Genomic DNA, 26,004 nt, shown 5'->3' on the forward strand with positions numbered 1-26,004 from the left:
CTGAGAATAATATATAAGGTTCCTGTGAAGAAACTAAAAAACAAAAAAATAAACAATTTGAGATAAAATATAACAATCAAGTGCAAAAAGGGACATGAAGAAGAGATCTGTGGAGAACAGAGTCTTTGGGAAAACTTTATGGAGAGAGATGGTTGGTTGACAGATGAAGGCACTGCAGATAGGGAAGATACCTTGAGTCATGGCTTTGGAGGTGAGTACTAATGAGTTTGTATCTTGGGGGGCAATTGAAGAGATTGGTCTAATCAATGAGATGAAGCAATGAGAGTTTACTGGGGAATCAGACTAGGGAGGGTCTGTGTTACTAACAATCTGATGATGGAATCAATTTGGTATGTGAGAAAGTGAGAGGTTTCCTTTAAGGTTAAACAAGGGAAATAACAAGGGATCAGATTGGCAAGGTGTTGAAAGCAAGTAACAGCAGTTTGGAGATTATGAAACCTTCACTTTAGAAGATTTTTTTAAAATAAGGAAGGAGAGTCTGGGGCGCAGTGGAGCATGCCTATAGTCCCAGTGACTTGGGAGGTTGAGGCAGGAAGATTGCAAGTTCTAGGTCAGACTCAGTAATTTAGGGAGGCCCTAAGCAACTTAGCAAAATCCTGTCTCGAAATAAAAAATAAAAAGGGCTGGGGATGTAGCTCAGTTATAAAGTGCCCCTGAGTTCAATCCCCAGTACCAAAAAGAGAAGAATAAAAAATTGGAATGGAAAAAAATTCATTGGAAAAGATCAAGACATGATTATTTCAAAAACTAGGGTATGCATGAGACTAGTAAGGGAAGGATAAATCTAGCAAAAAATTATAAAGGTAATTTTTAAAACTTAATTTTTATTTTATTTCATTTAAGTATGGCAGAAAAATCGATGGAGTTGCTATCTAGACTAAGTGTAATTATATGCATTATGTTAATCAGGAGACCTCCTTTGAGCGAGCCTGGAGCAAAGTTCTTTAAAGGTGTGCCTAAGGGAAACCCGCCCTCCACAGAGAGCTCCTTCAACTGTAAAGTGGTGTATTAAAATAAAACTATTTATTGCATAGGATTGTTTTAAAATTAATTCACGCAAAATGCTTGGTATATTGCCAAGCACACAGTAAGAATTTACTATACAATAGCAGTACTAACATCTTTACTACTCTACAGGCCTCCCCCCCCCGCCCCCGCCCTCTGCCTTTTTCTGCGAGCCACTACGTTTTCTACAGGGCTGGGCGATTATTCCACTACACTTCACATAAGATCGGCTTCTAATCAGATCTAGATTTTGAAATATGAAAACTGTGGAATTATTAGGGCTGTGGTACCTATCTGGCAAGGGATAAAATGCATCAATAACATTTTTACTCAATCTCTTGGCACAGAATGACGCCTCCTTCTGATAGTCTCCCCCGACCCCAGACAGACAATAGTACATTCCACACTGCCGGCGGAATAGGTGTAGTGCCAAAGTTGAGCGCGCCAAGGGCTTCCTCTTCTCCCGGAAGCAATTTTTCTCTAGAACCGGAAAGAGTTGTTGTTTCAAGGGAGGCGGGACTGGGCGGGTCGGGCCGCTGCGGCTGACGGCGGGGGAGGAGTCGGGTCCACTGCCGGGTGGAGGGGCAAGGCGAGTGTCCTTATCCTAGCAAGTGGGGCTCGGGCCTGCGTGCCAATTGGAGTCGCGGCGGCGGGAACGATTGGGCCGAGCGGAGGAAAACATGTTGCTCTTCGTGGAGGTGAGTGGACTTGGTAATCTTCTTCTCTGAGGAGAGCTGGAGTGTAGAGGCGCCGGCCGGTCCCACCGCCATGTGACTTTCCAGGCCGTACACGCCGCGGAACCGGCAGATAGGCTGACACAGCACCTGGGCCGTGCAGGCCTGCAGCTCCGCTCTGCGCACTCCCAACACTTTGGGAAGCTGTGAGGGTGAGGCCCATACCACGGGAGGACGGGAGGTGGGGTATCGGGGGCTTGTCTGGTTTGGCTTGAGGATCAGAGGAAGCGAAAAGTGTCCCATATGGATCTAAAGGAGGCGAACGGGCGGGGGTGGGGGGGCGGAGTCTGTCGGAGAAAAGGGTAATCAGGTGGGCGCGTTCTCTGGAGTGAGGCGAGGCCTCGCGGGGCCTCTGGGAGGAAGGCGAGCAACATGTGGGACCCCGGAGGGAGAAGGTGAAATGTGTTTTCTTGGTTTGTTTTGGAGTTTTATCGGGGGGTGGGGAGTGTTAGGTGTTTGGGGAAAAAAAAAAAGCTTTTTTGCAGTTTCCACCAAATTTTGTTCGGTCCATGTCCCTAAATCTCTGGAACGTTCTATGGGTGGAAACGAGTTACTGTGAACGGAGGGGAAGCCTGTAGGTCTGGAAGTTTTGAAAGGCACCGCTTTGACCTTTTGTAAAAGTTACTCAGGCGGCGACTGCGTGATGCGGGTTGGTTCTATGAACCGATAAAACCTCTTTACAAGGGAAATTCCAAGAATGAAAGAAACGTAGTCTGGAAAAGCCGGGTTTTTTTTGTTTGTTTGTTTTGTATTGTCATTTGAGCAATAGAAATACTTTTATTATTTTAACTGGAACGTGTGCTCTTGACTTATTTTAGGTTTCAAAGTAGCGGTACCTGCCTTATACAAACGCGAACTTTAATTTCTGTCATTTCTGTCCTTCTGTTGTGTGCATTGAGCGTCAGCTGACTGCCTAGCTAATACTTTGAGTAGATTCCAGATCATATTGTTATTATATTGTGAAAACATCCAACCAGCAAAGCTGCAACTTCGCAACTTGGGTTTTGTTAATCAAGCCGGTATAAAGAAGCTTTTCAATAAGGGAAGGAAATTACAGGTTGTATAATGGACTGAGATCTAGGAGCAGCCGGTGGAAAGTGTTTTGTGGGGTGGTGGGCTGGGAGAAAATTATTCCGTAGTATTCCTACAGAAAGTAAATGTAAAAAAGTATTTTTCTTTTAACCTAATACTGTATTTCTAATAAGTCAAGTGATTTTTATTGTTCTGTGGTGCTGAGAATTGAATCCAGGGCTTCTCGCGTGCTAGGCAAAGTTAAGTGCTAAACCACTGAGCTACATCACCAGCGCAGAGATCTTTCAATTAAGTTTAAATCTACTTTAGAGTATATCAATATTAATAATAAACCTTCATTGGAATATTCCAAGCACATCATTAAAAGGTTTAAAATTGCTGAACTCATTCTGCCTGTTCATCCTTTTAAAATCCATAGTTTTTTTCAGAATAAGAAATCCGATTTGATTTTAAGCCAGTGCTAGTTTGTTTTAGGAATGTTATGCCAAGCAAATACTACATAGTTTTAAGTTTGCGTATGTTTTGTCAGGCAGAAGATTGTGCAGTTGCTTTATATCAACGTGAATTCCAAAGTAAACTTTTTAGAGTTTTAGATTGATTCCTTTGGCGTTATTAATTGTGAATTTCAGTAATAGGTACATTTATTGAGTAAGTACCTCTAAAGTGATATTGCAGCATTTTACAAAGAAAGAAACTGAGGCAAACAGTAGAACTGGAATTTAGGGTAAGCCTGTAATCCAAGCAGTGTGGGAAGTTGAGGCAGAAGGATCACAAGTTCAAAGCCAGCCTCAGCTACTTGGTGAGGTCCTAAGCAATTTAGTGAGACTCTGTCTCAAAATAAAAAACAAAAAGGCCAGTGGTAGGTGCCCCTGGGTTCAGTCTTCAGTAACAAAAACCAAAAAAACCCTGGGATTTAGATTCAGGGGATTCTAATGTCAAATCAGTCCTCACTTCCCAGTTTAGACAGCTCTACCTTATCTTACTAAACTATTATGTAAAGTTAATATTCCTATTAATCAGTTCTTCATATCATGAGTTTGTTTTTTAAAGAGAGAGAATTTTTTAAATATTTATTTCTTTTTTAGTTCTCAGCAGACACAACATCTTTGTATGTGGTGCTGAGGACCGAACCAAGCCGCACGCATGCCAGGCGAGGGCGCTACCGCTTGAGCCACATCCCCAGCCCCATATCATGAGTTTTATTGAAGATTAACAGTGTGATTAAATATTTGATACTGAACATATAGTGTTAAAATCTGTCAAAAATAACGCTTTGGTCATTTGGCATTTTCCTAATATTTGATTCTTAAAACCTCATGATACAGGAATTATTCTCAATGAGGGGAAACAAAGCTCAGAAGTTAAATGTCTAAAGTAATTCAGGTGTAAATAAGGTGGGACTAAAGTCTGAAGTCTGGCTTTCAGAATACAAGTCTTTGGCTTGCCAGGATTCTTCATTTAGGTTCCTGGATAAAACTGGAGAAGTACCTTAGTTGAGGTTGAGTTTGAGGAAAAAACTTGCCTGTTTATTTTCCTTAGCTTTTGACAGGAATCTAGATGGAAAAGAATCAAAATTTTTTTAAATTCAAAGAAGACAGCAGAGTTTGTGACTTTGTCACCAAGAGAAAACCATGTTTTTCATATTAGAGGTTTTATAGATATCTTGAAATATTGTTTATGCTCATTACTCCTTTTTATATGTTTAGAAATTTACTTAAAGGACATTCACTACCATATTAGACGTTTTAAAATATTTTGATAACTATATTTCAATATTACTGGTTTGCTTTGTAATCCTATATACTTCAGGTGGTGTTTTAAAAGAGTCTGAGACTTGTTTGTGGTGGTGCACCTCCCCAAGGGCTGGGGAGTCTGAGACAGGAAGATCATAAGTTCAAAGCCAGCTTTGCAATTTGCAAGGTGCTAAGCAATTTAGAGATGCCCTATCACGAAATAAAAAATAAAAACGGCTGGGGATGTGGTTAAGTGCCCCTGGGTTCAATCCCTAGTATGTACACATACACAAAATTCAGAGAAGAGATCCATAGATCAATCAGACTAAAGAAGTCTGGCACGAAAGGTTAAGAACCACTTTATTAAATGAAGTTGCTTGTGGATATTATCTTTGGCAGAGTTAATCTGGGATCCATGACTCCTCTGTGGTTGTGATTGAAATATTACTTGCATGTATTTTTTTTCCCAAAGAGACGCCCAGCTTAAATAGTTTATAACTGGAATTGGTGGGATAGCTATAGATGGACAGAATGCCTTGATTTTATTTTTATATGGTACTAAGGATCAAACCCAATGACTCACACATGCTAGGCAAGTGCTCTGCCACTGAGCTAAAGCTCCAGGCCTGGTCTGGAAATGTTTCATCCCCATGTCTCAGCCTCCTACGTTTCTAGCACATTAGATGTTTTTGCATATATCCGCTCAAGCTTCACATCTCTTTGAGGTATTCTTATCCCCATCTTAAAGATAAAAGAAACTAAGGCACAGAGAACTTGTCAAGATTATATAGCTAATTAAAGTTGAAGCTGGAATTAGATCTCATAAATCATAGTTATTTTGTAATAGACATCTAAAGGCAGATAAGGAATTTAAAGTAATACTAACATGCAATTTTTTTAAACTTGGACCTTTTTTTCTTTTTTTCTTTTCTTTCCTTTTTTTTTTTTTTTTTTGTACTGGGGATTGAACCCAAGGGTACTTTGTCACTGAGCTATATCCCCAGCCCTTTTTATTTTTTATTTTGAGATAGGGTCTCACTAAGTTCTGAGACTGGCCTAGAATTTGTGATCCTCCTGCCTCACTCTCCCTGGTCACTGGGTTTAATGCCAGCAGACTTCTCTTTCATCGAGGGACTATTTTGATTTAAGGTAGTTTGTGTGTTTTGTTTTGTTTTTTGAAGACACCTATGTTCTGAGACAGTTTCTGTCTGGGAAGAGGGGAAAAAAGTATGGATAATGTACAAAGTTGTCAAATGTGACCTGACTTAAATTCCTTTACAGCATATTTTGTGTTTTAAACAGTGATATGTGCCCTTCTTCCATGTGCTGTCAAGTTGTTTAAAACTTTTGAGCACCTGGAGACAGGTTGTAATTTTGTTAACATGTTGATCATTTTTCAGACCATATTCCCTCATTAAGTTTTTGAGGCTGGCCTCTAACTTGAAATTCTCTTGCCTCAGCGTCCCAACTTGCAGGGATTTGCAGATGTGTTCCATCACGCCCGGCCAAGATAATTTTTAACTATGGTAAAATACATATAAAGTTTATCATTTTTAACTATTAAGTTTACAATTCATTGTTATTTTTAAAGATGTGCACATTGTTGTGCAACCATACAACTCCAGAACTTGTTTCATCTTGAGATAATGAAGCTGTCTGCTCATTAAACAGTAATTCCTCGTTTCTGTGTTTCCTAGGATTTAATGTAATAAAAAAATAAATTTTAGCTGGGCGGATTCCATGCACCTGTAACCCCAGTACTGGGGATGCTGAGGTTTGAGAATCATTTGAGCTCCAGAGTTGGAGACCAGCCTGGGCAGCATAGTGAGACCCAGTGTTAAAAAAGTTTTCTTGCTTTTTTAGGCAATAACATTACTAGTTTTAGATTCTGAAATAAGTTGTAAGATATTTGCCTGGATAATTTTTAATAATTTTGTTAATTATTAGTAGTGTTGTGCCTTTTGCCCCAAATAAAGTACTCAGTTGTTTCCCATCAGCTTCTTTATTAGTAAAGTTATTGGATATCACTGACTGACCAAAAAAAAAATGAATAAATTGTGAAATTTTTGCCAAGGAAAGTTATAAGTAAGTGAGTTTTGAACAGTTCAATTTTGGACTACATACTGGAGCTGGTAGTATGGTTTTTTTTTTTTTTTTTTTTTTTTTTTTTTTTTAAACAACAACAACCTAATGGTTAGTAACCTTGATCTTCAACTGGGTGTGATGGGGTACACCTGTAATGTCCTCCACTCCACTCCGGAGGCTGACACAGGAGAATCACAAGTTTGAGATCTGCCTCAGCAATTTAATGAGACCCTAATCTCAAAAAAGACTAGGGATGTAGCTCAGTACTATGGTACCCTAGCTTCAATCCCCAGTACTGAGGGAGGGAAAGAAATATTGATACTCAACTATTTTATATTTTGGTTGATTTGAATTTGTGCTGACTGCCAGTTTCATATTTCTTAACTAATGGAAGTAATCCTTGATATTAAACAGGAACATTTCAAATATGTAATTTTGGTTTTCTACCTTGGAGCTTAAAACAAGATTTTGACCTTGTAATTAGAAATGGAGTCTGAGTCTTTGTTGCACAGGAGTACAAAATAGAGAAAGTTAAGAATTTTTTAGTGGCTCAAGAGACTGACTCACGAGGATTGCGAGTTCAAAGCCAGCCTCAGCAAAAGCAAGGTGCTAAGCAACTCTGTGAAACCCTGTTTCTAAATAAAATACAAAATAGGGCTGGGGATTGTAGCTCAGTGGTTGAGTGCCCCTGAGTTCAATCCCCAGTATCCTCCCCAAAATTATTAATCCAGATATCATTGTCAAGTTATTTAAAAAAAATGTTTTTTGTTGTTTTGGGTTTTTTTTTTTTTTAAACCTTTGAATATCCTTCAGTGAAAATGGAAAGTGACCCTTTGGCTTTGATAGAGTTCTTAGTGTTTTGATGTATCATAACTGTTATCTGTGCTTTGTTTTGTTTTCTTTAAAGTTTACTACTGGAGGCAGGTTTTTAGTTTTCTTGAAAACATTGTGAATATTTTGTATGATGCATTGTTTTCTGTAAGACTTTGGGGATCCTGGGTTCAAATGTTAATTCTATGACCTGAGGCAGGTATAATCCTGTCATTTGTTCTTTATATATAAATATGTGTATGTAATTTTTAAGTTGTCAGTGGACTTTTTATTTATATGCTGTGCTGAGAATCGAACCCTGTGCCTCACACATGCTAGGTAAGTGTTCTACCACTGAGCCACAACCATAGCCCTGTAATTTGTTTTTAATCTGTATTCTGACAGTTGTGTTTGTGGTGCTTACAGTATTTATATATTAAGTTTTATAATAATCTGGGTAAGGGCTTAATATCATTTAATCCTCGGCACTGTATTGGTATATAAATTACTGATACCTAAGCAGTTGCCTTCCAGAAGCCACTTGATTTTTTTTTCTTTTTTTGTACTGGGGATTGAATCCAGGGAACTTAACTACTGAGCCACATCCTCAGTCCTTTTTTGTATTTTATTTAGAAATAAGGTCTCATTGAGTTGCTAAGGCTGTCTTTGAATTTATAATCCTACCTCAGCCTCTTGGGTTGCTGGGGTTAGAGTTTATTCTAGGCTTTTGAGTTGGATGGAGGGAAAAAATAGGAAGGCAGTTACTGAATAATATAAGACATTCATATGCAAGGTTGTATAAAAGAATGGTTAAAAATATGTACATTGGGCAAGGCAGCCCATACCTGTAGTTTTAACTACTAGGGAAGCTAAAGCAGGAAGATCACCTGAGCCAAGGAATTTGAAACCAGCCTGGTTGACATAGTGAGACCCATCTTAAAACAAAAAGTGAACCTGGGACCAGGCTAACTCCCTGCTTAGACTGGATCACTTTGTAGATGTATGCCTGTGGGCAAGTTTCTCAGTTTCCTACCTGTAAATTGAAGATAATGTACTGTTACATCAGGATAATATTAATATATATCTGGGAGGGTTATTAAGAGGATTGATAGTTACATTAAAGCTTTTAGAATCATAAGCATTCTTTTTGTGATTGGTTCAGTATATACATATGAAAGGTAAATTCTCATCTCCATTTTCTGGTTGTTTACATTTAGAGTAACAAAGGGTTTGCTGGCTTAATAGTCACTACAGGAATTAAAAAAAAAAAAATCCTGAAAATGATTATTTGATCATTTGAGGTTGGAGGTTAGTTAAGTTCATTTGTAACAGAATTTATCAGCTTTATCCGATTGGTCTCTCAGCTTACCAATTGAAGTAAAGGCTCAGAATTTGAAGACTATCCTAATCTATTTAATTGCTAATGCTAGATTTGGTGGGGGGGGGGGACAGGATTACACCCACAACCCCCCCCCCCCAATATTTAATTGTACTGGGGATTGAACCCAGGGTTCTTTTCCACTGAGCTACATTCCTGGTCCTATCTATTTTATCCTCTATCTTAAATAGGTGTATTCATTCATTTTGAAATAGGGTATTGCTAAATCGTTGAGGCTAGCCTAGAACTTTTGATTCTCCTCTCAGCCTCCCAAGTAGCTAGAATACTAGCAGCTAAAGTTCTTTACTAAGAACTTTATTATTCTTTATTAAGAGGATTCATGAGTTTTCTGTAGAACTTTCTAGAGAGAAATATGTAACTTTATAATGTTTTCCTAGCAATTCAAGACCCACCAAAAGTGCTACTAATATAGAGAGGCTTACATTTTTGTTTTTAGTGTTTTTTGTTTGTTTGGTGGTACTGGGACCTGAACCCAAGTGCTTTACCACTGAGCTACATCTCCAGTCCTTTTATTTTTATTTTGAGACAGTATCTTGATAAGTTGTTTAGGATCTTCTGCTGAATTACTGAGCCCGGCCCAGAACTGTGGTCTTCATGCTTCAACCTCTCAGATACTGGGATTACTGAGTGTGTCCCACTGCGCTTGACTCCAGCCCTTTATATTTTTTATTTTGAGACAGGATCTTACTAAATTGCCAAGCTGACCTTGAAATTGTGATCATCCTGCTTCAGTCTCCTAAAGTAGCTGGTATTATTGGGGTGTGCTACCATACCCTGTTTTTTGAACAGTTGACAGATTCCATCTGAAGATTTGGGGATATAATTTGCATATTTTCCTCTAAGGTTCAGTGGCAATAGCTTTATTAGCAAATAAACTCAGGTGTTCTTTCACAGTGAATGATGAGTGAGCCTTGATTCTATATGTGTGTGTGTGTGTGTGTGTGTTTCAGAGAGAGAGAAACACTGGGGATTTAAGCTAGGGCCCCTCTCCCACTGAGCTAAATTCTCAGCCCTTTTTGGTTTTTATTTTGAGACAAGGTCTTGACTGAGTTGCTGAGGCTGGCTTTGAACTTTTGAACCTCCTGTCTTAGCCTCCGAAGCCACTAGTATTTCAGGCATACACCTCCGCTCTATCTCCCTTTGGTGAATCTGGTTTTTTCTTTTTTCGGGTTTTTTTTTTGTTTGTTTGTTTTTTGTTTTGGTTTATTTATTTATTTATTTATTTTTGGAATGCTTCTCGAATTTGTGTCATCCTGTGCAGGGGCCATGCTAATCTTCTCTGTATCATTCCTTTGGTGAATCTTAAGCACATTAAAGTTTGAGAAACACTGACTAGTATGTACTTGTATTGATTCATTAAACAAAATTTCTTGTCTCCTATGTTCTGGTCACTGATGAAAGTGCCAGAGAGCAATAAACCATAGATAAGGTCACTGCCATCATGGAGTTAACAGACAAAACAATTTGAGATTAGGATAAATATTTTGTGATTGGGTAAATTCTGCTACGTAGGCTACCATGAATGTTATTTTTTTCTTCAAATGAAATTTAACAGTACCTTTGCCCTAGAGTAGAAATATGGCAGATCCCAAGTGACTTCTGCCCTGGGAATTCTAGTTCTTATCTGGTGGCTGTTTTCTGTGTCTGTTTCTTCTGGATCATTAGTCACTCTAGGCACAACTGGGGCCAGAGACCATTTGGCAAGGAGAGGAGATTTATAATATTCCTATGTAGTATAACTGGCTTAAAGGGTCCTCTCAGGTAATGAGTATAATGATCAAGAGCATGGACACTCCAGAATACCTAGGATCAGATCCTGGCTCAGTCTTATTAGTTGTGTCACTGTGGGTGTGATATTTTACCTTAAGGTGAGGTGAGGTAACCTTTTCCTTATCTGTAAAATATGGATGGTGATAGTATTTAACAGATTATTAATGAAGATGAATTGTTTCTGAAGTGTTATTATTCTCTGAGTGAAGAATTCCCACTTTTTAAATTTTTACTTTCATAAAGTACTCCTGTCTTTCTGTAGGACTGAAGTTATACTAGATGAAATGACATTTTGTTTTTCATTGGTGTATGTGGGGGTCTTAATAAGTACCTTAAATGTCATGGCCCTGTTAATCTTAGAGATAAAAACTGAACTTGGTGAGGGCTTGGGTTGTGGCTCAGTGGCAGAGCACTTCCCTGGTACATGTGAGGCCCTGGGTTCAATTCTCAGCACCACATACAAATAAATAAATAAAGGTCCATCAATGACTAAAAAAGTACTTAAAAACAAAACAAAACAAAAACCAAAAGACTGAACCTGGATAGACTGGTCTGCCTTGGGGCAAGTCAGTTTAACCAATTTATATATTTTATTTCTGTTTTACAGCATTTATGGGGTTAAGTGGCATGGGATTTCTGATAGTAAATAGGTAAGTAAAAGGTTATGTATAGCCAAAGAGATGGGTTTACCATATTTATAGTGACTCTTCCCTATCACTTTGTTCTACTTATTACCTTAAAACTGATCTTGGAACAAGGAGATAATAATTTTGATAAGAATTTACTGTTTCCCTTTTTTCCTTTGCTCTCCAGATAGGATTTTGCATTAAATGGTCCAGTAATTTAGACTGCTCTTCTTATTTGGGAGTGACATATATCACTTAGAAATAGAGGTGTTGGTGGAGGTTGGGGGAAGGAATGGTAGTTGATCTGTCTCCCTTTAGGGATAGTGTGGATATTTTTTGTTGAGTGTCTGAGTTTGTATGCTTGCATACCATGTGTATGCTGACAGATAGTTTCAGTGTATACTTGAAGCAGGGGTTTTTTTAATATATTTTTTTTAAGTTGTTGACAGACCTTTATTTATTTATATGCGGTACTGAGAATAGAACCCAGTGCCTCACATGTGTCAGGCAAGTGTGCTACTGCTGAGCCCCAGCCCCAGCCCAGAGCAGTTTTTACATCCTTTAATGGTTATGTGTTTTTCTGCAGCTGTGTACCTTCAAGGGCTTCTGATTCTGCATAGGTATTTTTGTTTTGTTTCATTTTTACTAGGGATTGAAAACAGGGATATTTTCACCACTGAGCTACATCCCCAGTCTTTTTTTATTTTGAGACAGGGTCTTGTTAAGTTGTGGAGGGTCTTTATGTGATCCACCTGTCTCACCCTTGAACTGCTGAAATTACAGGTGTGTGCCAACATGCCTGGCCTATAAAGAATTTTGATAGAAGTCTTTATTACTCAGTGGTAGAGCACTTGCTTGGTATTTGTTGAATATTTTCAGTTTCCAGTTTAGAATGATTCTACAAGAAACACTCTTGTATATAAACATTTTGACTGAAATTCACATAGAAGGTTTAGGTATGAACATGTTGAAGTTGTTAGTATCATTGTTGATGAATTGCTTTCCAGAATTGTTTAAACAATTTTTATGAATGCCCAATTTACTGCATCTTTGTTAGCATTAAGGCATTCTAATTTGTAAAACTCCGTATATAGGTTAAAAAGAGAAAATTGATTTTTACATTTCCTCAGTGCATAGTGAGATTGAACAGTTTTCCATGTATATTAGCTTTTTGGGTACTCCCTTTTGTGAATTGTCCTTTTATTTGTTTGTGCTTTCCTTACCAATTGGTAAACTTTATAAGCTTTCATCTTTAAAAACAATAGTCATGTCACTAATGAAGAATAGTTTTTCCAGTTGGGTAAATTTTAATTTTTTTGTGTTAAACTTTTCATTTTTGGCGGAGGAGGCTCTGGGGAATGAAGCTGGGTGTTCTATTGCTGAGCCATACCCCCACCCCTCTGCTAAATTGCAGAGGCTGGCCTGGAAATCAAAGTTCTCTAGCCTCAGCCTTCAGAGCAGCTGGGATTATAGGCATTCATCATCATACCTGGCTATGTGTTGTTATATGTGTGTAATTATTTTTTTTAAAGTAATATCATCACACAAATAAAAATAGAGCGTAGAGAAGTTTGTGTGTATAAGCTAGCCATTCCTCACCATATACATGTTTCAAAACATGTTTATATCATAAATACAAATTATTAAAAATGCATACAATTTTTATTTTAATTTTAAAAGCGTAAAATGTTAAGTGTGTGGGGGGGAAGCAGAAAAGCACAAACAAAAATAAAAAATATTAGTAGGTAACTAGTGATTTTTTTTTTTTTTGGTCTTCATTCTATGCTGGTGCATTATTTACAGAAAATTAAATTTTAAAATAAATGCTTATTGTAGCTGGGTGAAGTGACGCATGCCTGTAATCTCAGCAGCTCAGGAGGCTAAGGCAGGAGGATCACAAGTTCAAAGCCGCCTCAGCAATTTAGCAAGGCTCTAAGCAACTTAAGAGAGAACCTGTCTCAAAATTTAAAAAAGAACTGGGGGGCTGGGGATGTGGCTCAAGCGGTAGCGCGCTCGCCTGGCATGCGTGCGGCCCGGGTTCGATCCTCAGCGCCACATACAAAGATGTTATGTCTGCTGAAAACTAAAAAATAAATATCAAAAAAAAATTCTCTCAAAAAAAAAGAACTGGGGATTTGCAGGTAAATGGATGCATTGGAGAAGATAATGCTAAGTGAAGTTAGCCAATCCCCCCAAAAAACAAATGCCGAATGTTTTCTCTGATATAAGGAGACTGATTCATAGTGGGGTAGGGAGGGGGAGCATGGGAGAATAGGAGAACTCTAGATAGGGCAGAGGGGTGGGAAGGAAAGGGAGGGAGCCAGGGTTAGCAAGGATGGTGGAATGTGATGGACATCATTATCCAAAGTACATGTATGAAGATGTGAATTGGTTGTCAACATACTTTATATACAACCAGAGATGTGAAAAATTGTGCTGTATATATGTAATAAGAATTGTAATGCATTCTGCTGTCGTTTATTTAAAAATAATTAGTAATAAAAAAAGGACTGGGGATGTGGTTCAGTGGTTAAGCGCCCTAGGTTCAATCCCTGCTACCAAACGCCATCCCGCAAAATAAATAAATAAATGCTTATTGTATCTCAACAATTCTAGGGGGCGGAGGCAGGAGGATCTCCAGTTCGAGATCAGCTTCAGCAACTTAGTGAGGATCTAAGCAACTTAGCAAGACCTTCTCTCAAATTAAAAAAAAAAATAAAAAAGGGGGCTGGAGATATGGATCAAGTAGTAGTGCACTCGTGAGGCACTGGGTTCGATCCTCATCACCACATAAAAACAAAATAAAGATATTGTGTCCACCTAAAGCTAATAAATATTAAAAAATAAAATTAAATATAAAAAAAAAAAGGCTAGGAATGTAGCTCAGTGGGAAAGTACTCCAGGGCTGAACCCCCAGTACAAAAAAAAAAAAAAAGCAGCCAACAACAGAAGAGTGCTCATTGTTTTGCAACTTGATTTTTTTTTCTTTGAACAATATGACTTACCATACTTGTCATATTTCAGTAGTCCTCTTTTATCCATAGAAGACCATTCCAAAACCCCTAGTGAATAGCCTGAAACTGCAGACAATACCAAATACTATTTTTACTATATTTTTTCCTATGCACATATACCTAAGATAAAGTTTAATTTATAGTTGGAACACATTAATAGATTAACAACAATAATAAAATAGAATAATTATAAAATTAAAATAAAGTTACTTAGTGCATACCTGTAATCCCAGGTCCTAGTGAAGCTGAGGCCAGAGGATTGCCAGGTCAAGGTCAGCCTCAGCAACTCAGTGAGACCTTGTCTCAAAAAATAAAAAGGGAAGGAGATGTAGCATAGTGTTACAGCACTTGCACAGCATGTGTGAAACCCTGTGTTAAATCCCCAGTACAACATGCACAGACCAAAAAAAAAAAAAATTGAATATGGTCTCTCTCAAAATATCATCTTACACTGTACATCTTAACAACCTCAGCATATGATTGATTGTGGGTTTTTTTCCCCCCCTTAAAAAGGACCTTCACCTTTTAACTTTGACATGTATGAATTGCCAGCATTACCAGTCTTGTGGTTTGGAGCCAATATTAAATAAGGGATGTTTTTGAACACAATGAACATGAACTTCTACAGTTGATCTGATAACATTATTCTGATAATACAGTCAATAATTAAGTGACTAAAGGATAGCATATCTAGAGTAGATATGCTGGACAAAGGATGATTCACATACCAGGCAGAAGGTGCAGGATTTCATCATGAAACTCAACTTCATAATTTCAAGACATTATTTATTTCTGCACTTTTCCATTTCATATTTTTGGAATGCTGTTGTCCAAGGGTAATTGAAATAATGGAAAGCAAAGCCAAGATAAAGGCCTCATAGTAAACAAACTCTTATAGTCTCTCATGTTAAACCACATTTTTAACTATTAATTTTTTGTCCTAATTAGTATACATGACAGAATGCATTTTTTAGGTGTTTTTTTTTTTTGGTGTGTGTGTTTGTGTGTGTGTATGTTGCTGGGGATTGAACCCAAGGCCTTGTGCATGCGAGGCAAGCACTCTACCAACTGAGCTATATCCCCAGCCCGACAGTAGGCATTTTGACATATATATAAATGGAGTGTAACTTCTCTTTCTTCTGGTTGTACATGATGTAGAGTTACACTGGTTGTGTAATCATATATGCACATAGGGTGATAATGTCTGATTCATTCTGTTTTCCTTCCTACCCTCATACCCCCTCCCCTCCCTTCACTCCACTTTGTCTAATCCAAAGTACTTCTATTTGCCCTTAGGGCGTACTCTACCCCCCATTATGAATTAGTATCCACTTGTCAGAGAAAACATTTGGCCTTTGGTTCTTTGGGGTTGTCTTATTTCACTTAGCACAATATTCTCCAGTTCCATTCATTTATGGGCAAATGCCATAATTTCATTCTTCTCTAAGACTGAGTAATATTCCATTGTGTATATATACCACAGTTTCTTTATCCAGTCATCTGTTGAAGGGCACTTGGGTTGGTTCCATAGTTTAGCTATTGTAAATTAAGTTGCTATAAACATTGATGTGTTAACTATTCATTCTTTTTTATTTATTTATTTTTTAATTTGTTTAGTTTTAGGTGGACACAATCTTTATTTTTATGTGGTGCTGAAGATGGAACCCAGTGCCACATGCATGTTTGGCGAGCACTCTACCACTGAGCCACAACCCCAACCCAACTATTCATTCTTAAATGGGCATTTTGGTTGTTTTCGGTTTTTTACTCATGGAGTCAGTGCTTGCTGAATACAACTTTACATATGTCTTCTTATATACAGTAGTGGCTTTTAGAGTATATCTTACAAAATGCCATAGATCTTACATTTTATTTATTTATTTATTTGTTTATTTTTAAAGATAGAGTGAAAGAGGAGAGAGAGAGAGAGAGAATTTTTCAATATTTATTTTTTAGTTTTCAGTGGACACAACATCTTTTTGGATGTGGTACTGAGGATCGAACCCGGGCTGCACGCATGCCAGGCAAGCGCGCTACCGCTTGAACCACATCCCCAGCCCTTTATTTATTTTTTTAAAGTGCATTATAGTTATACATAGTGGGGTTCATTTTGACATATTTTTAAAAGCATAAAACATAATATGCTCCATTTCAGTCCCCAGTACTTCCTCTTTTGCTTTCCTCATCCCTCCCCCATCAATGCCCTTAGCAAGAAACATGTTTCACACTTCAGATTTATGAGTAGCATGATCCTGGAAAGGCATGTTTCTATTCGTTATTTTGATTTATTATTAAATATTGTAATGTTAGTCTGTCCCATCAGCAAAAGACGTGGGATTTTTTTTTTTTTTTTTTTGCTACTTTTTGGATATTTGGATAATTACAAATGACATATTTTGTATGTTAAATATTAGCCTTAGTTTGTCATTGTTTTTGTTTTTTTATTTTTGGTACTAGAGATTGCATTGGTCACTTTACCACTGAGCTGCATCCACAATCCTTTTTAATTTTAAGACAGAATCTTAAGTTTCTGAGAGTCTCCATAAGTTCCTGAGGCTGACCTTGAACTTACAGTTCTTTTACTGTAGCCTCCCAGGTCCCAAGGATTTCAAGACTGCATCCATGCTTGGTTAGTCTTAACCTCTTATAATAAATATTTGCCATACTTGGGGCCTCCAAATGTTTTATTAGTTTTCTACATTTGCTGAAATGCCCGAAATATTAGTTAGCCTCTCCAGCAAAAAGTCAAACTCAAATTCTCGGGTTCTTTTCTACCTAGATGGATGCGGGCATGTGACCTCTGAACCAAAGTTGGATATAGCTATAGATGACTTCTCTTTGAAAGTGTCTAAGGAGGGGCTGGGGAATGTGGCTCAAGCTGCCCGGGTTCGATCCTCAGCACCACATACAAACAAAGATGTTGTGTCCGCCGAGAGCTAAAAAAATAAATAAATAAATATTAAAATTTTATCTCTCCCTCCCTCCCTCTCCCCCTCCCTCCCTCCCTCCCTTCCTCCCTCTCTCTCTCTCTCTCTCTCTCTCTTTTAAAAAAAAGAAGAAGAAGAAGAAAGTGTCTAAGGAAGTGAGGATTCTATTTATAACTTCCACTTGTGGTCAGGGGTGCAGTAGGGGATGGTCAGCTTAAAGTAGAGGTAATAGTTGCCAGATTGAATTCCTGATAATTTGACACTGTCAGTAGTAAAGGTTTTAACAGATTTGAATCTGGCATTTAGTGTTTAGTGGTGGCAGAGAGAGTGATTTTCTTTATCTTTTCATGTTTATCTTTGCCTTTCCAGTGACATAGTGTTAATGATGCTAGCTTTTAGTAAATTGCCTGTTTAATTTAGCCAGAGAAGATTCTGATACCTCTTTGATTAAAAATACCTTTGGGCCAGGCACAGCGGCATGCGCCTATAATCCCAGTGGCTGGGGAGGCTGAGGCAGGAGGATAACAAGTTCAAAGCCAGCCTCAGCAAAAGTGAGGCGCTAAGTGACTCAGTGAAACCCTGTCAAAAATAGGACTGGGGATGTGGTTCAGTGGTGGAATGTCCCTGAGTTCAATCCCAGGTACAAAACAAAACAAACAAACAAAAAAAACACCCTTTGGTACAGCAAGCACTATTTACTTGCCTGTATAGTAACACTTACAAAGAGGACTTGCTTTCTAAAAGTGCTACTTGGCACCCAGCAACTTGGGAGGCTGAGGCAGGAGGATTGCAAGTTCAAAGCCAGCCTCAGCAACTTAGCAAGGCCCTAAGCAACTTTGTGAGACCTTGACTCAAATATTAAAAAGGGCTAGGGGCTGGGGTTGTGGCTGAGTGGTAGGGCGCTTGCCTAGTACATGTGAGGTACTGGGTTCAATTCTCAGCACTGCATATAAGTAAATAAAATAAAGGTCCATCAACAACTAAAAATAAAAATACTTGGAAAAACAAAAAGGGCTGGAAATGTGGCTCAGTGGTTAAAGCACCCCTGGATTTATTCCTCAGTGCCTCCCCCCACTCCACACACACACCCAAAAAGTTAAAAATAATATCTTCGCCGGGTGTGGTGGCACACACTTGTAATCCCAGCTGCTCAGGAGGCAGAAGCAGGAGGATCGCAAGTGTTGAGCCACAACATCGTAGTAAGGACCTAAGCAGCTTAGCTAAACCCTGTCTCAAAATATAAAAGGGGAGCTGGGTTAGCAAGGCAAGGTGGTGCATTCCTGTAATTCCAGAGGCTCTGGAAGCTGAGACAGGAGGATCACGAGTTTAAAGCTGGCCTCAGCAATTTAGCGAGGCACTAAGCACTCAGTGAGACCTTGTCTCTAATAAAATACAAAATAGTGGTAGGGATGTGGCTCAGTGGCCGAATGCCCCTGAATTCAATACCTGGTACCCAAAAACAAAAATTAAAAAAATAATAATAATGTGGGACATGTCTGTCCTAGTGGGACTATATAAAAGTCTGTTGCCTTCCTTATGTAATTGATATGAGGGAATTGTGAATTAACATCTCTAAACAAAGATGATGATGTAATTGTTTATGGTGCTACTAGAGATGCTTCTGCTTCTCTGAAAATTTTCACATTTAGTTAATGGGGGCATTTTTTGTTTGTTTGGGGGAGGGATACAACTCGGGGCACTTGACCATTGAGCCATATCCCCAGCTCTTTTTTATTTTTATTTAGAGACAGGGTATCACTGTGTTGCTTAGCACCTCACTTTTACTGACGCTAGCTTTGAACTCACGATCTTCTGCCTCAGTCTCCTGAGTCTGCTAGGATTATAAGCGTGCACCACTGTGCCAAGCTTAGTTAATGGTTTTGATTATATTGTAAAAGTTTCTTGCAGGCTTGAAACCAAAAGCCAAGAAGCACTCCATAGTAAAAAAAAAAAAAATTAATAAGCTGGATGTGGTGGCACACGCCTGTAATCCCAGCAGATCAGAGGCTGATGCAGGAAGATTGCAAGTTTAAGATCAGCCTCAGCAACTGTGATGCCCTAAACAATTTAGCAAGACTCTGTCTAAAAATTGAAAATTAAAAAAAGGGCTGTGGATGTGGCTCAGTAGTTAAGTACCCCTGGGTTCAATCTATAGTACCCCCCCCCAAAAAAAAAAAAAGTAAACTCAGGCCACTTAAAAAAAAAAAACAACTGAAGTCTTAAAAAAAATCAATCAGAAAGTACTTACCCATAGAGATAATAAGGTAGCACTTCTTCTCTGTTGATCCTTGGTGACCCAGAACTGTAGTTTTTAATGGTCTGTAGTTTAGACAGGGTACACAAAGTAGAATGAGGAAGATGGGGAAGAAAGCTTTCCCAGAGAAAGGGGAACTTGTTGTTTTGGTTCGGTTCTGGGGATTGAAGCCAAAGGCACTTTGCATCCCCACCCTTTTTTATTTTTAATGTTGGTTCATGGAGTCATTGAGTTTTTTAGAGCCTTAAGTTTCTGAGGCTAGCCTTGAATTTGTAATCCTCCTTTCTTAGCCTCCCAAGTCTCTGGGATTACAGGTGTGTGTTACCATGCCTGGCTGGAACTTACCCATTTTAACTTTGATTCTACATTGGTATGGGAGAGGTCCTTTCGGTTTTTGAGTTCAGCTTTTTAATTTATTTTTACTTATGATTAACATTTTTGGTATTACATATTGAACCCTGGGGCATTTAACTACTGAGCCACATCCCCAGCCCTTTTTATTTTTAGATCGGACCTTCTCCTTAAATTGCTGAGGCTAGCTTTGAACTTGCAGTCCTCCTGCTTCATCCTCCCATGATAACGGGCATGTGCCACCATTCTGGGCCCATTTTATTTGCTTTTGAGCCAGAGCTCTCAGTGTTGCCCAGGCTGGTTTTATGGTCCTGGGCTCAAGTGATCCTTCTTACTCAACCTCCAGTAGCTGGAATTAACCACTGGGCCAGACTCTGGGTTCAACTGTTGAAATATTTGCTGTTTCTCCCCATAATCCGAGTCATATTATTTTGGCCAGCCCTTCTCTAATGCCTTAGCTCTTTGTTTTTTTGTTTTTTTGTTATAGTACTGGGAATGGAACACATTAAATCGAACATTTAGTTTTATTTTATGTTTTCCAGGCTGTTCCCACAAATCCTCTTTAAAGCCACAATATAGAGCTGAAATTCATACCACCTGTGTGAATTCAAAAAACCTAAATTGAAAGTTTTTGTTTGTTTGTACTAGGGATTAAATGCAGGGGTAGTTTACCTACTACTGAATTGGAGCTTGCCACTAGTGCTCATACCCAGCCCTTTTTAAACTTTTTTATGAGACAGGATCTTATTAAGTTGCTTAGGAGCCTCATGGGTAAAGTACCCCTGGGTTCAATCCCTAGCAACCCCCCCCCCCCAAAAAAAAAAGATTGTTTAGGACCTCACTGATTTGCTGATGATGGCTTTGAATTTGTAATCCTCGTGCCTCAGCATCACCAGTCACTGGGATTACAGGTGTGTGCCACCGCAACTGACCTAATAATTTAATGTGCTGTGAAAGATTAAAATTTTGAGTAAGAATATATGGCAAAGTTGTGAATTGGGAGGGGGTGACATAAGTATGGCTTAGCACAGTTTCAACTAATATTCAATACATTTTTAAAGAAAATTTGCCTCCAGATATGAAGCTGGAAAGTCGCTGGAATAAGTGGAAAAGAATCACAGTATAAGGCTTTATTAGATTTTCATTAATGTGCATTAAGAATCATACAAAGTGAAGTGTCTGTGTTGTAATCCTCAGTATACCAATAAAAAATTTAGTTTTGAAAGAAAAAAAAAACACAAGTCAGTAAGATAAGCTTGAGAAAAGACCTCACCCACCCCTCCCCCCCAAAAATAGGTAAGAAACAAACCAAAGATGTTAAATAAAAAAGTATAAGAATGGAGCTTTGAAACTTCCTGGGGCAAGTGAGTTGTGGGGTTTTTTTTTGTTTGTTTTGTTTTGTTTTTTTGGGGGGGGACTGTGGTTTGAACCCAGGGGTACTCTACTACTGAACTACATCCCCAGCCCTTTTTAATTTTGAGACCTAGTCTTGCTAAATTGCTTAGGGCTTGCTATGGTGCTGAGGCTAGCTTTGAACTTGGAATTCTCCTGCTTCAGCCTTTCCAATTGCTTCCAGCCTGGTCCTAGTTTTGTGGTGTTTTGCCACAGTCTGGCTGGGCACAAAATAACCGAGCCTCCACAAAATCTTGTAGGTTCAAACAGCAACTCTTTATTCCCGAACTCTCACCTGCACTCTACACACACTTCCCAGGAATCCACTCCCTCCCCCAGGCTCCGCACACCAATTCTCAACAGGAACTCCAAAGTAGCAGGATCTGAGGCAGCAGGATCTGCCCTAATCCCGGAGCCACCCTAATCCCAGAGCTGGGTCACCTTTCAACCATGACCTCTAGCAAAATGCCAGGCCTCTTTCACTAAACTATGGGTCTCAACAGTGTTTTCTGTTTGTTTTTAACATTTATTTTTTAGTTGTAGTTGGACACAATGCTTTTATTTCGTTTATTTATTTTTATGTGGTGCTGAGGATCAAACCCAGGACCTTGCACATGCTAGGCAAGTGCTCTATCGCTGAGCCACAATCCCAGCCCTGTTTTTTGTTGTTGTTTAAGTATTCCACACATAAAAAATGGCAGAATACCTGGAACCAACCTAGATGCCCGTCAATAGATGAATGGATTTAAAAAATGTGGCATTTGTACACAATGGAATATTACTCAGCACTAAAAAATAACAAAATCTTGGCATTTGCAGGGAAATGGATGGCATTAGAGCAGATTATGCTAAAACTGAGCAGAGAGGAAGAGCAGGAGAAGATTACCATTAAGCAGGGACAAGAGGTAGGAGGGAATGGGAGAGAGAATGGGGATTGCATGGAAATGGAAGGAGACCCTCATTGTTATACAAAATTATGTATAAGAGGATGTGAGGGAAAAGGGAAAAAAAGAGAAATGAATTACAGTAGATGGGGTAGAGAGAGAAGAGGGGAGGGGGGATAGGAAAGGCAGCAGAATACAACAGACACTAGTATGGAAGTATGTATGCAATCTGTACACCTGGTAAAAATAAGAATTCATAACCCACTTGAATCAAATGTATGAAATATGTCAAGATCATTGTAATATTTTGAGCAACCAATTAAAAAATGGCAGAATATCACTAAAAAGATTAAGCAAGGGGTAGGGTTGTGGCATGTGTGAGGCACTGGGTTCAATCCTCAGCACAAATAGATAGATAGATAGATAGATAGATAGATAGATAGATAGAAGATAGGTGTTGTGTTCATTTACAGCTAAAAACAATTTTAAAAAGAGGGCTAGGGTTGTGGCTGAGAGGTAGAGTGCTCTCCTAGCACACGTGAGGTGCTGGGTTCAATCCTCAGCACCACATGAAAATAATAATAGAATAAAGGTATTGTTTTCAACTACAACTAAAAATGTATAATAAAAAAGATTAAGCAAATAGTGAAAAAGATGAAGAATGGCAACTAGACTGAAAGCCATTGCTGGTTATCAATAGTGCAAACTAGAAAGAAGTGGAATTAATGGTATACTTGAAAAGGGAGTATGTTGTCTTTCAGTCCTGCACATAGCAAGAATAGAAGATAATATAAAGATTTTCAGAGAAAGCCCAACTTGAGATTTTATTTTAAAATACTAAATGTTTTTCTTGGGGAAAAGGAACATGATTTCAGAATAAAATTCTGAGATGCAAGAAAGAATGATCAAAAGTAATCAACGTTTATGTGAATCTAAGTAAATATTAACTGGTATAAAACTAAAATAATATATACAGAAGGCACAGGATAGTCTTTGATTTTTTAAAAATTACTTTTTAGTTGTCAATGGACCTTTATTATATGCAGTGGTGAGAATTGAACCCAGTGCCTCAAACATTCTAGGCAGGTGCTCTACCATTGAGCCACCATTTCAGCCCCTAATCTTTTATTTTAATCCATTAGCTACTGTGATGTTTACTCTCTGGTTCAAAAAATTCAATAGATATGATGTGGGGTTTTGTTTTTAATTTCCTTTTGGTACTGGGGATTGAACCCTTAGATGCTTTTTGCAATTATAATGATCTACAAGTTATAATCATTGTGTGGTTAATATTGTTTTTGGAGTCAGGCTTCCTGGGTTTGATCCTGACTTCAAACAGTCTTTCTGTCGTATGCTTAAGAGCGAACCCACTTGTTAGGGATCAAATCCAGGACCATGTCCATTTCTGTCTTTTTTTTTTTTTTTTTCCTGTATTCCTCTCAAAATGGGTTAATCTGTAAGGGGAAATTGTAGTGCTTATAATGTGTTGTTGCAAGAGTTTGGTGAGATGGGTCAAGCATGGTTGTGCACACTTGTAGTCCAGCTAACTCAGGCTAAGGCAGGAGGATCACAAGTTCCTGGACAATGTAGTAGAATCCTGCCTCAAAATAAAAAAGTCAGGGGACATCATAGAGTGCCCCTAGTACCCCCCTCTCCACCCCAAAAAAAGTCCAGTTAGTACAGTTGCCTAGCTTACAGAATTGCTTATTGCTGCTGCTGTTATGGTGCTTACATTTTTCCCCTCTGTTACTTGAAAGTCTTTTTCAAAGTATATAGTTTCAATGGATTCTAAAATGCATATTTTTGTTCATTTTTACCTCTCTGAAAATTGGGATGCTACTCATAATAACTTGGTGTTCCATAGTTAAAAATAAAGTTGTTTTTCCTTTGTGATTTTTGCTTTCTTTGTCATATTTTTTTATTTTCTTGTTGCAGTTTTATATTATTCTATAGTAATCGTCTTTTGCAATGTGTCTTATTTTTAAAGCTAATTTTCTATGACATAGGGTTTTTAAAATATTTTTAATTGTAGCTGGACACAATAATGTTATTTATTTATTTTTAATGTGATACTGAGGATCGAACCCAGAGCCTTGTACGTGTTAGGCAACCGCTTTACCACTGAGCCACAACCCCAGCCTCTGTGACATAAGTTTAACTTGAACTTCATCTCGTAGTTATTTTGATGAAACATATTAGTTTTCATGTATACTTTTGAGGGTAAGACAGCAGAATTGCTTTCCATTCAAAACCACATGCTTTATTAAAAAGTTTATAAAGTATTTATATTTATATTAACTGCTTTTCAAGTATTAATTTACTTTAATGTTTAAAATAAAGAATTCTTGGGCTGGGGATGTGGCTCAAGCGGTAGCGCGCTCGCCTGGTGTGCCTGCGGCCCGGGTTCGATCCTCAGCACCACATACCAACAAAGATGTTGTGTCCGCCGAGAACTAAAAAATAAATATTAAAAATTCTCTCTCTCTCTCTCTCTCACTCTCTCTTAAAAAAAAAAAAGAAAAGAAAGAATGAATTCTTACCTCAATTTGTAATTTAGGCTTAGGTGAGAGATTTTTCTCAGGATTACATTATTCCAAGTTCATGTAAGAGCTGTTTGGAATTCGTATGTGATTCTAGGGCCTCAATCACTATATGTTTAAATAGTAACTGAAGTAACTCTTTTGCTTTACTTAAAGCCCTATACAACTTTGCATAGCAATCCTGTGAATCAGGGGTGCTTCTTGTAAGTAAATGACCCTTCCACTGCATATTTTTCACATCCAGGTCTTATTCATTAAATGACTATTGTAGCTGTGCATGGTGACACATGTCTGTCATCCCCAAAGCCAGCCTGGGCAACTTAATAGGACCCAGCCTTAAAATAAAAAGTACTAGGGATGCATGTGAGTGGTAGAGTGCCCCGGGTTCAATCCCTAGTACCACCAAAAAAGAAAAAAAAAAAAAAAAGATTAAAAAAAAGATTGAGAAGTTTGATACCTCTTTGTGAAAAGTGTGCTGTTATACCTGCTGTTTTCTTGGGTGTAGACCTATCTAGTATTATCAGAATTGAGGAAAGAGGGAGAATTTAGTATACAAATAGATTTTCTCCTGTTAAAAAAAGTTTAGACTGGGCTCATGGCTCAGTGATAGAGAGCTTGCCAAGTATGTGCAAGACCCTAGTTTTGACTCCTCCCAGTGCAAAAACCAAAACCAAAAACAAACAAACAAAAAAACTTGACATAAATTAAGAACCGTTACTCATTTTCTATTCTTCTGTAAGAAGTTATGTTGTACCTAAATTTCCAAATCATAATCACCAATCAATCAGTGCCTATCAAAGGCAGAGTGCAGGAGTACTGCCCTGGTGCAGGCAGGAAGCTGGAGAGGCAGCTATTGGCTGTAGAGATTTTTGTGTGTGCCTGTGTGTGTTGTGTGTGTGGTGCTAGGGATTGAACCCAGGCCTATGTGCATTCAGGGGAAGCATTCTACCAACTGAGCTATATCCTCAGCCCAGCTGTAGAGAAATTTAATACAGTAATAAAACTTGACTGAAAGGTATATGCTTGTTGTTGTCCTACAACAGGAAATTCTGAACTATGTCAGTGATAAACTACTCACTACTACCATTGCAATTTCAAAGCTTCAGCCCTGGCTCCTAAGATATTGAGTGGACCTGTGCATGGAAAAGGGTATTTGTGTCTGACTCTTTTTTTCCTGTGTTAAGTTTAAAAACATTTTTTGGTTGATGAACCAAAAGAACACAATTTTTAAAAAACATGAAGAGTTGAGCATGTAGCTCTGAAGTAGAGTGTTTCAAATATGGTGGTTAGAAAACATTAGGCAAGCAATAGAGTGTAATTAAACTATTGTTTCATTGTTTCCCTACATAAAGTCATGTTAGTTGTACCATATGGAAACTCAAAAAGAAACTTGAGTACAAATGGGTTTATTATTAGAGTGCAGAGGA

The 26,004-nt window shown here is 38.3% G+C and overlaps 1 protein-coding gene across 6 annotated transcripts in view; it reads left to right on the plus strand.

The window, feature by feature from the left end:
* Positions 1-1,559: 1,559 nt before the first annotated feature.
* The window catches only part of LARP4 (La ribonucleoprotein 4), a gene marked incomplete at its 3' end in the record, with an annotated part of 67,814 nt that continues 43,369 nt past the window's right edge, over positions 1,560-26,004 (plus strand). For 5 of the 6 annotated variants that reach the window (XM_081309079.1, XM_081309082.1, XM_081309081.1 and 2 more), the window contains exon 1: positions 1,560-1,724. In XM_081309079.1, the coding sequence (XP_081165205.1) occupies positions 1,707-1,724 (18 nt within the window). In that variant the 5' untranslated portion in view covers positions 1,560-1,706. The remainder of the gene's footprint in view (positions 1,725-26,004) is intronic. The other variant, XM_081309084.1, reaches the window with a different exon arrangement.

The sequence above is a fragment of the Spermophilus citellus genome (assembly GCF_964194105.1).
Source record: "Spermophilus citellus genome assembly, chromosome: 10".
Taxonomy (NCBI): Eukaryota; Metazoa; Chordata; class Mammalia; order Rodentia; family Sciuridae; genus Spermophilus; species Spermophilus citellus.